This window comes from Belonocnema kinseyi, chromosome 2 (genome assembly GCF_010883055.1).
Source record: "Belonocnema kinseyi isolate 2016_QV_RU_SX_M_011 chromosome 2, B_treatae_v1, whole genome shotgun sequence".
In the NCBI taxonomy this organism is placed as follows: domain Eukaryota; kingdom Metazoa; phylum Arthropoda; class Insecta; order Hymenoptera; family Cynipidae; genus Belonocnema; species Belonocnema kinseyi.
Window position 1 is genome coordinate 7,859,548 of NC_046658.1, and position 11,236 is coordinate 7,870,783.

An 11,236-nucleotide genomic window follows, 5' to 3' on the forward strand; every position below is an offset into this window, starting at 1 on the left:
ATCCTTGCATGCGGCGCTCTACAAGGATGGACGAACCCCTTTCCCTAGCTTCTCGTGGGAACAACAATGACAACACCAAACATAGTTGTAGAAAATGCGGTTCAAAACAACAGAACGCGCAGGGCTCCCGACAATGGGTCGGCCAACAGTGCCGACCAATCTAGAGCTGGGGGAGACAATGAAATTGGATTCAATGCGATGGATCGGCGGGATCTCGTGACCTTTGGGTGGACGGAGCAACTGAATCACGACTTGCTAGACTGCTACGATGCGAGTGAAACATCAACACCAAGGTTTCTCTCAAGCCTAAAGATCTGGCTGAAATGGATGACGAGCTTCGTGGACATTTTTCGGGTGAATCGGACCTCTGGGCTATCAATTATTGTGTGTATAATGCAGCGAGAGCTTTGGCCGATGCGAATCGTAAAACAAAACCAACGGCTGATCATAAGACCAAAAGACGAATGCATCAACTTGCCGTAAAGATAGGCTGGGCAAGACAGTACGCGTCCCGCATTCAATGTGTGATTGACTACATCACATCTGGCAGGAATTTGACCGCGAAGGTTAGAAAGTTCGCGCGCGAACTCCGGACCCGTTATCACACACTTAACAAGTCAAAGCTGCTGACCATCAGACAGCATATTGTTGATTGAATACGGATACTATCTGACGCTAAGAGAAGTCTAGAGCGAAGGGAGAGGTGGGTCAGAGAAAATCAACAGTTTCTCTCTGACCCATCTCGACTCTTCCAAGACCCTCCAGTGACTATCGAGCACGCACCCAAACCAGAGGAGGTCGAAGTATTTTGGAGAGAAGTCTACGAAGTTCAGCATAGACTGGACGAAGACTCAGAAAATATAAAGAGCTTCAAGGAGTTATGTGTTGCCCTCATAACACCTGATAAAGAATGCCCACCCTACCGAGGAGGTGAAAAAAGTATTAAGAGGGATGAAGAACTATTCCGCACCGGGACCAGATTGTATCAAAACCTTCTGGTGGAAGAAGTTTTCTTCAATCCATGAGCATTTGGCCCGTATTTTCACCTCATATTTGAAGTCGGAAGAGCCGATTCCAGAGTGGTTCGTGGAAGGAACCACAATACTCCTGCCGAAAATAGGCAACTTAGCCGACCCGAAGAATTACATGCCAATAAGTTGTCTGAACACGCTTTATAAGATATTCACAGCTATCCTAAATGATAGGATTGTTCGGGCAATTGACCCTGTGTGGCAAGAAATGTATGAACAACGAGGCACAAAGGAAGGCGCAGCCAGATGTCGGGAGAACCTGCTCATCGATAGATGTGTCTGCAAAGATACAGCATTCTACCAGCGTGACCTATCGATGGCCTGGATTGATTATCGGAAAGCTTTTGATTCGACATCCCATAGACTTATCATCTGTCTTTTGGAAATCTTAAAGGTTCGTCCGCAAATAGTTGGGTGCATAAAGAGATTGATGCCGCTTTGGAAAACCAGATTTACTATATCATCTGGAAAAATCGTGTTACAACTAACAAGGTCACCTTTCAGAGAGGTGTCTTTCAGGGCGACACCATGAGCCCACTCCTCTTTTGCCTTACATTATTGCCACTATCTCTAGCACTTCGCCATTCCGACGAGTACTTGTGCGGCAAACCTGCAGATCGAAAGTACAAGGTCACTCATGTATTTTACATGGACGATCTTAAGATCTATGCTAAAAGTAGAGATCAAGTGCATCTAGCTCTGGGGATTGTCGAACGATATACTAACGAAATTGGAATGAAATTCGGGTTAGACAAATGCGCTAAGGTTTATTTGAAGCGAGGAAAACTTAATGTCATCCTTGAAGATCCTGAGCTCGTTGATAGAAGCGTCATACGACACCTTTGCGCTGGAGAGACTTATACATACCTGGGCGTACCACAGAGCCGCATTCAGGATGTGACATCTATAAAGGATACTCTCCGAAGCAGATACAAACGTCTCATCCGACAGATTTGGTCTTCCCAACTGTCGGCGAGGAACAAAGTATCTGCAACGAACATGCTTGCCGTCCCGGTACTACTCTATTCATTTGGAGTAGTTCCATGGACGAAGAACGAGCGCAGATCTCTTGATATCGGGACAAACAAGGTTATGCACATGAACAAAAGCATGCATCTCAAGTCTTCCGTTCCGCGACTGTACATCTCACGCCGTCAAGGAGGTCGCGGAATATTGAGTCTTGAATGTCTTCACAACAGGATTATTCTAGGTACAGCACATAGAGTTGCAAATGGAAGAGACCCTCTTCTTAAAATGGTCAGCAATCACGAAGAAGTGGGCAAAGGAGCGTTTCTGTACAAAGCAGCGGATGAGGCTGCTGAAGCACTCGGACTTGACTTCAGTATTAGGGGTGAGCAAAATGCATCAAATCTTATCTATCTCGAGTGCTCACTCCTGAAAGCCCGGATTAAGAAAGCACAAGAGAAAAAATTTCGTGAACAGCTCCTTGATAAGAGGATGCACGGTATCTTCTACAGAAGTGTGAAGGATCAGTCAATGTCTTGTGAGCTAACGTTTGCTTTCCTTAAATCGCCCGGATTGAAGTCTGGTACAGAGGGTTTCATTTTTGCATGCCAAGACGGTGTCATTTCCACCTTAACATACCGTCGCCACATTTTGAGCCAAGACATTCCCGATGATAGCTGCAGGGCGTGCCATGCACACCCCGAGCATTTAGCTCACATACAATCTAGTTGTCCAACACACGCGGGAACGACCTACATTCAAAGGCACAATGCGGCACTAAGAGAGCTTTATTACCGTCTCTGTCACTCCTATGGCATTAACCTTAATATCGCTCCTCTAAATGCTCCTAGGGAAATTGAGTCAATTGTCGAGAATGGGAAGTACCGCATATACTGGAACTTTATATTTTCGACAATTGTTTCTGTTGCTCACTCGAGGCCTGACGTGGTTCTTCTTGATTTCGAGAAGCGAACCATGTTTGTTATCGAATTTTCGGCGCAAGCTGACAAAAACATCATAACCAAGGAGAATGAAAAGAAAGAGAGGTATCGAGACCTTATAAGGGAGTTGCAACGATTATACCCGGAATATTCTGTTGAATTGATCGTCCTTATCATCGGCGCTCTTGGAGTTGCCAAGCTTTCACTTGCTAATGGCCTAAAAAGCATCCCTGCGTGTCAACAATATGCTAGAACAATTGCGGGAAAAAAGCAGAAGGCGGTTGCCCTTGGGTCGCTCCGTGTTCTTAGGGTGCACGAGGCTTTTGCTGGATCTTCGTATTGATTCCTTTACAGACTGTAACTACCTATCTCACGGTCGTGAGACGTGTTTGTGGCTGAAATTTTACCGCGATTTCGCTGGAAGCGGGTGCAATTTTCCAGATTAGCACCCGCTCCCGGAGAAATCCTGCGATTGTCCTTATGACAAATCTTTAATTATATACAAAAAGTGTTTTAGAAATAGTTAAATTTTAACTGGAATAATTTCTATTAAAACTTTAATTTAATAGTTAACTAATCTACAAACAGTTAAAATTTTAATGTTTAAAAATTTCTAAATTTCAGTCTGAAATAATTTTATTTAGAGATTGTCCAACTGAAAAACATACATTTTAAATTTTCAACGCATTTAATTAATTTATTATTATTAAGTTTTTATAAATAAACTTCCAAGTTTACAATTTTAAATGTAAAGTCTTGTATCCCGTCGAGTTGAAAATTATTCTTATGGAAGAGTTGAAAATTTTTGAAAATAAAATTTCGAAAGCTTTGAATTCTTATTGATTCTATCTTCAAAACTCTAATCTACAAACATTTTAATATTTAACGTTTTGAAACTCTTCTTTTTTTAATTTTAATCTGAAGCTTTACAAAATTTCAAAAGATTTCGAAAGATTTGTAAGGATTTTAAATATTTGAGGATGTTTTAAAAGATGTATAAGAATTTTCAATTTATTTTTACTATTTACAGGAATTTCAAAGAATTAAAAAATGTTTAGTAGGCTTATTTTAAAAAATTCCAAAGTAATTTAGAAATCCTAAAAAAAAGTCCGAGGCATTTCAAAAGATATTGAAGGTTTCAAAATACCTGAGAGTATTTAAAAACGTTCCAAAGAATTTTTAATTGATCACAGTAATTTAATATGAGATTTTAAAGGATTTAAAATATTTCAGGGTATTTTCTAAATTTCAAGGAATTTTCAAGAGGTTTAAAAAAATTCAAGAGATTTCAACAGATTTTTAAGGATTTTGAATATTTGAGGACGTTTAAAAAGATTTCACTGTATTTTTAATTCACTTTTAAAAATTAAAGGAATTTCAAAGAATTTTAGTAATTATATCAAGGTTGTTTTAAAAAACTCCAAATTACCTTAAAAATCTTAAAAAGATTTCAAGATTTTTCAAACGATTTTGAAGGTTTCGAAATATTTGAGAGTATTTTAAAAGGTTTTAAGGAAATTTCAATTTATTACAGTAATTTAATATGAGATTTTAAAGGATTTGATACATCTTAGGACATTTTACTAGATACTAAGGAATTTTCAATTGATTTCAATTATTTAGTATATGATTTTAGAGAATTTAAAATATTTTAAGGTATTTTCAAAATTTTCAAGGAATTTTCAAGAGCTTTGCAAAATTTTAAGAGATTTTAAAGGATTTTAAGTATTTTAGGATGTTTTAAAACATTTCAAGGAATTTTCGATTAATTTCAACAATTTAAAGCACTTTCAAAGAATTCCAACTAGTTTTTTCAATTTTTCTGGTTGAAAGTGGAACTACTTTGTTAAAAATTTAGTTGGAAAATTTCTTTTCTGAAAATTTAACTATTTTGCAGAATTTTTTTGTTTGTTTTAGTTAAAAAAATTAATTGCTTTTAACTACAAGAAAATTCATCTTCTTATTCAAATTTTTTTCAGAAAACTAATTGTTTTAGTTAAAAGTTTAACTATTTCTATTAAAAGTTAGTCAACTATTAATTAAAATTAATGTTATATTTTATAATTATAATATTAACATTAATAATATATATATAGAAGTAATAATATTCATACTATATACACCTGAAAACCATAACCTCAAAATCGACTCATGCATGAAATAAAGAATCACACGAAACATTAAATTCGCCAATTTCTTCCATTTGTTTCAAATGGGGATCGAGATATAAATAGAAGACCACCGAAGTCTTCCGAAGCTTTCAGATAGACAATCATCGTACAGCAGGGAACCGAAGTCGAATCGTGCATTTTCGGCTTACACACGAAGTCACAGTGGTATTCATGTACCTTCTGTTTTGCGGCTCCCAAACGGTAGGTATGGTGGGGGTAAATTCCAGACTCGATCTGGCAGCTCTGTATCTGCATGTGAATAGATCTGTCGCGGAAAGAAAGTATTATTAAACTTGGTAAATGAAATATTATTATAATAGCGATGGGAATGGTTCAAGCGTGTTAAAAATATTTCTATGAAGAAGAAAATGTATATTCCTAATCTTCGTGCATATCTAAACTTTTTTATGTGTATCGTGCACTCGTACCAAGCGTCGAATTCCTTTGTCTAAACAGTGGGGGTCCTAGGCATCCCGGCGATGGATTGTTGGATTGTTCACGCCTTTCCGGTGCCCATTGTCTTCGAGATGTTGATGATTGTATTACGTGGTTAATTCCGATTGCTTCGGACATTCTTCTAGAAGGATGATTTAAATCTCTTTCATCGTTCTTAAATTCCGATCTATTTTTTTCTTCATTGTCAATATCAGCTACAAAATAATCATTGATCAAATATTAAAAAGCTATTAAAAAAAATTTAGATATAAAAAAAATATTATAGGGTTTGACAAGAGAGGTTCGATAGTGACTGTTATTAAAAATGTTCTCAATTTATTTAGTGTGATTAATTAGCACTATGCCTACCATTTGTCCTTTTCGGAGAATTTGGGAAGCTGTCATCATACGGACCAATCTAGACAGTGTTATCAGATTCAGAACTTTGCATGTCATCAGTATGAGAATTTTCTATTGAAATATTATCTATCATTGATTTTCGAGTCTGCATCATCTTAGCTTATTTTTTCAAAATTGTTTGGCTTTGCTGTCGTTCTACTTTCTGTTGATGAAGGTCGAGTTTTTTGCTGGTTCTCTACAAAAGCGTAAACATATAGAAAAGTCAACATTTTTCGGAATAATAAATAAGAAATACGGAGTAAAAAGAACAGATTTTTTTACTGTGGGGAACATTTCAGACTTATATTGTATACTACTATTTTTCCACCAGTGGCATTCTCAGGGATATCGAGTTTCCAATTTGGTTGAGTTTATGCCGATTTATAAAATTAAATAGAAGGCACTGATGAACGTTTGGATACTACTAAATTTTTGGACATACAAAAAAGTTCTTAGTAACTCAAAAATAATTATTTTTAAGTTACTAAGATTAAAAATATATTTTAGTTTCGAAGGCCAATCTTATAAATAAAATCTTACAAGTGAAACAGGAACAAATTAAGGTTTTAACCTTTAGACAGCAATATCTTTTATACTTGTACATAAATTCAAATTCGTATTCATAGGAATGATACATTTTTAACTTTTTAATTTGAAATATTTAAAAGTGAAGAATTTTGAACTTATAGTTGCTTTGTTATTAAATCGGAAGCTCCCAATATTGTACATCTTAAACTTCAAGGTTATCAGAACCCCCATTTAAAATTTAAGCCATCAAAACTAAAATATTTTAAATCTCATGATAAAGTATTATGCACAGGATATCTTATATACAATATGAAGAGAGTATTCTTTACAACGAATAAATTTCCGAATAGTTCAATTTTTAAGCTTTTTTAGTTTATAGTATTTGGAGTCTCTTATAATTATTTGCATTAAATTTATATAATGTTACCCTATTGCCCAAGGCATAAATACTATTTTTATTTACGTTAAGTCTTATTTTTATCAATTGAAAAGCTAATGAATTTGTAAGCAAAACCTATTGAGACTTATAAACACGTAGAATTTGTATCAAAATCGACATTAATTTACCCTACTGAAAAACCCGGCGATTGATCCGACTTCGTATCCTATTAGGATCAGACATTGGATCCGACGGCGGATTTTTCAGTAGGGGGCTGTACTTGAATCACGTAACGGATTATAATCCCTCTCTAAGACCCCTACTTCCGCTGTAACAGACTGTGGCAAAATATCCCCCCCTCTTATATACCGATGTCCCTCCCTCCCCTCCCCCAGCTATTGACTTGCGTGTTAGCCGGTGTCCGCTTCCCTGTGAGGTCCCTATTGTTGTGAAATTTATACTTTTTTTCTAACACTTTTTCTAAGGTGTCTGCTTTCATTAAATGATGAAATATTCATAAAGGATTATTTCGATAAATATCAATCTAATTATATTTTTTTAAAGTGTACTTCAATCAAATTGCAAAACCGCACATTTCAAGCCATAAACCAACACACTATTATTATGTCTTTCCTATCATTCTTCCCTATCATTATTTCTTTCCGTACTTTTGACGACGACTTTAGTTACTACGAAAAAATTGAATTTTCAATCCAAAAAGATGAATTTTTAACCAAAAAGTATGACTTTTGAACACAAGAGTTTAATTTTCAACCAAACAGTTGCATTTTTATTCAAGAAAAATGTAAATTCTGCTACCGCAGGTGAATTTTAAAGACAAAATAAGACTTTTAAAAAAGAGTTAAATTGTCAAACTAACAGTTCCATTTTTATTTAAAAAAGATTAAATTTCTTCTAAAAAAGAGAATTTAAAAAAAACCTCGAAAAAATAGTAAAATTTGCCTCCAAATAAGATTACAGGTGACTTTACAACACAAAAATAAGAATTGTAAACAATAAGTATATTTTCTACGAAATAGTCGAGTTTTTAAGAAAACAGTTGCATTTTCATCCAAGAAAGATGCAATATATCTGATAAAGAAGATGAACTCTTAAAGCAAGAAGACAAATTTTCGGAAAAAATATATATTTCGAAACGTTTTAGGTTGGTTTCTGGTTTGCACTCTCAAAGGCCCTGATTCAGATAAAAAACTCATTAATCTTTTATTGGGAAGTTTTAAACGAGTTTCGTCTCGTTTGCGTAGAACGTCATTCTCGCTTGCTGGAATAAAAGTTAATTTTTTAAATTTTCTGGATATCTGCTCCGTTCATTCAAAAATAAGAGCAGAGATTTAATTGAATGAATTTTCCGAAAATTCAGTGATATAGAAAAACATGTTACTGAGAATTAAGAAAAGAAATTTAACAAACAGAATCCATTTCAAATCCGACAGGGTTCTAAACTTGATATTGCAGTATCTCTCGGGAATAACCAAGGGTTTCTGCTGAATATGGTTACAAAAATAAATAGGCAGTCGCGGACAATTGTCCAAGGGTAGTCCCGAAGGAATTAACCCCCAAGCGGAGGTGTGAAAACCGTGCCGAAAGCTGAATGGCACCATGGAGAGGTATCTAGAACGGTGACTAGGATACGGGGCGACCTCTCAGAGTACGCAGCCTTATCCTTGCATGGGGGGCTTTACAAGGATGGACGAAACCCTTTCCCTAGCTTCTCGTGGGAATAACAATGACAACACCAAACATAGTTGTAGTAAGTGCGGTTCAAAACAACAGAACGCGCAGGTGTCCCGACAATGGGTCGGCCAACAATTCCGACCAATCTAGAGCTGGGAGAGCCAATGAAAATGGATCCAATGCGATTTATCGGCGGGATCTCGCGACCTTTGGGTGGGCGGAGCGACTGAATCACGAATTACTAGAGTGCTACGATACGAGTGTGGCCCCTGAACGGGGTTACATGGCACGGCTGCATGCTCTGTGGTGCGAGAAACACTCGGAGATATCGCACTTTTCGCAGCAACATCTGCGAAACCATGCTGAACTACTCCGAAAACGGGGCTATGTAAGCGGAACGCCTACTCAACCACAGCTAGAACAAGCCTGCACCAGAGAAAGAGAACCGACACTAAGACCAACCGCGGGCAGCCATCGAATAGAGGAAGAGCGATGGTTTACGACCCGGAGAAACATCAACACCAAGGTTTCTCTCAAGACTAAAGATCTGGCTGAAATGGATGACAAGCTTTGTGGACATTTTTCCGAAGAATCCGACCTATGGGCTATACGCGTCCCGCATTCAATGTGTGATTGACTACATCACATCTGGCAGGAATTTTACCGCGAAGGTTCGAAAGTTCGCGCGCGAACTCCGGACCCGTTATCACACACTTAACAAGTCAAAGCTGCTGACCACCAGACAGCATATTGTTGATTGAATACGGATACTATCTGACGCTAAGAGAAGTCTAGAGCGAAGGGAGAGGTGGGTCAGAGAAAATCAACAGTTTCTCTCTGACCCATCTCGACTCTTCCAAGACCCTCCAGTTACTATCGAGCACCCACCCAAACCAGAGGAGGTCGAAGTATTTTGGAGAGAAGTCTACGAAGTGCAGCATAGACTGGACGAAGACTAAGAATATATAAATAGCTTCAAGGAGTTATGTGTTGCCCTCATAACACCTGATAAAGAATGCCCACCCATCACTATCGAGGAGGTGAAAAAAGTATTAAGAGGGATGAAGAACTATTCCGCACCGGGACCAGATTGTATCAAAACCTTCTGGTGGAAGAAGTTTTCTTCAACCTATCAGCATTTGGCCCGTATTTTCACCTCATATTTGAAGTCGGAAGTGCCGATTCCGGAATGTTTGGTGGAAAGGCGTACAATACTCCTGCCGAAAATAGGCAACTTACCAGAAGACCAGAAGAAGTACAGGCGAAGAACTTGTCTGAACACACTTTATAATATATTCACAGCTATCCTAAATGATAGGATTGTTCGGGCAATTAAACCTGTGTGGCAAGAAATGTATGAACAACGAGGCTCAAAGAAAGGCGTAGCCGGATGTCGGGAGAACCTGCTCATCGATAGATGTATCTGCAAAGATGCAGCATTCTACCAGCCTGACCTATCGATGGCCTGGATTGATTATCGGAAAGCTTTCGATTCGACCTTCCATAGACTTATCATCTGTCTTTTGGAAATCTTAAAGGTTCATCCGCAAATAGTCTTATGCCTTACATTATTGCCACTATCTCTAGCACTATGCCATTCTGACGGGTACTTGTGCGGCAAACCTGCAGATCGAAAGTACAAGGTCACTCATGTATTTTACATGGACAATCTTAAGAGCTATGCTAAAAACAAAGAGCAACTACATCGAGCTCTAGGGATTGTCGAACGATATACTAAGGAAATTGGAATTAAATTTGGGTTAGACAAATGCGCCAAGGTTTATTTGAAGCGAGGAAAACTTAATGGCATCCCTGAAGATTCTGAGCTTGTTGATAAAAGCGCTATACGACACCTTGCGCTGGAGAGACTTATCCATACCTGGGCATGCCACAGAGCCGCATTCAGGATGTGACATCTATAAAGGATAGTCTCCGAAGCAGATACAAACGTCTCATCCGACAGATTTGGTCTTCCGAACTGTCGGCGAGGAACAAAATATCTGCAACGAAATGCTTGCCGTCCCGGTAGTACTGTACTCATTTGGAGTAGTTCCATGGACGAATAACGAGCTCAGATCCCTTGATATCGGGACAAGAAAGGTTATGCACATGAACAAAAGCATACATCTTAAGTCTTCCGTTCCGCGACTGTTAATCTCACGCCGTCAAGGTTGTCGTGGAATATTGAGTCTTGAATGTCTTCACAACAGGATTATTCTGGGTACAGCACAGGAATCACGAAGAAGTGGGCAAAGGAGCGTTTCTGTACAAGGTAGCGTAGGAGGCTGCTGATACCCTCGGCTTTGACTTTAGTATTAGGGGTGAGCAAAATGCATCAAATCTTATCTATCCCGAGTACTCACTCCTGAAAGCCCGGATTAAGAAAGAACAAGAGAAAAACTTTCTTCAACAGCTCCTCGATAAGAGGATGCACGGTATCTTCCACAGCAATGTGAAGGATCAGTCAATGTCTTGTGAGCTAACGTTTGATTTCCTCAAATCGCCTGGATTGAAGTATGGTACGGAGGTTTCATTTTTGCATGCCAAGACGTTTTTATTTCCACCTTAACATACCAGCGCCACATTTTAAGCCAAGACATTCCTGATGATAGCTGCAGGGCGTGCCATGCACACCCCGAACATTTAGCTCACATACTATCTAGTTGTCCAACTCACGCGGGAACGACCTAC

The 11,236-nt window shown here is 38.1% G+C and overlaps 1 protein-coding gene across 2 annotated transcripts in view; it reads right to left on the minus strand.

Moving 5' to 3' along the window:
- The window catches only part of LOC117168154, a 38,074-nt gene that overhangs the window by 11,381 nt on the left and 15,457 nt on the right, over positions 1–11,236 (minus strand). For both annotated transcript variants that reach the window (XM_033353582.1, XM_033353581.1), the window contains exons 2-3: positions 5,914–6,139; positions 5,538–5,759 (exon numbers count right to left, since the gene is read on the minus strand). In XM_033353582.1, the coding sequence (XP_033209473.1) occupies positions 5,538–5,682 (145 nt within the window). In that variant the 5' untranslated portion in view covers positions 5,683–5,759; positions 5,914–6,139. The remainder of the gene's footprint in view (positions 1–5,537; positions 5,760–5,913; positions 6,140–11,236) is intronic.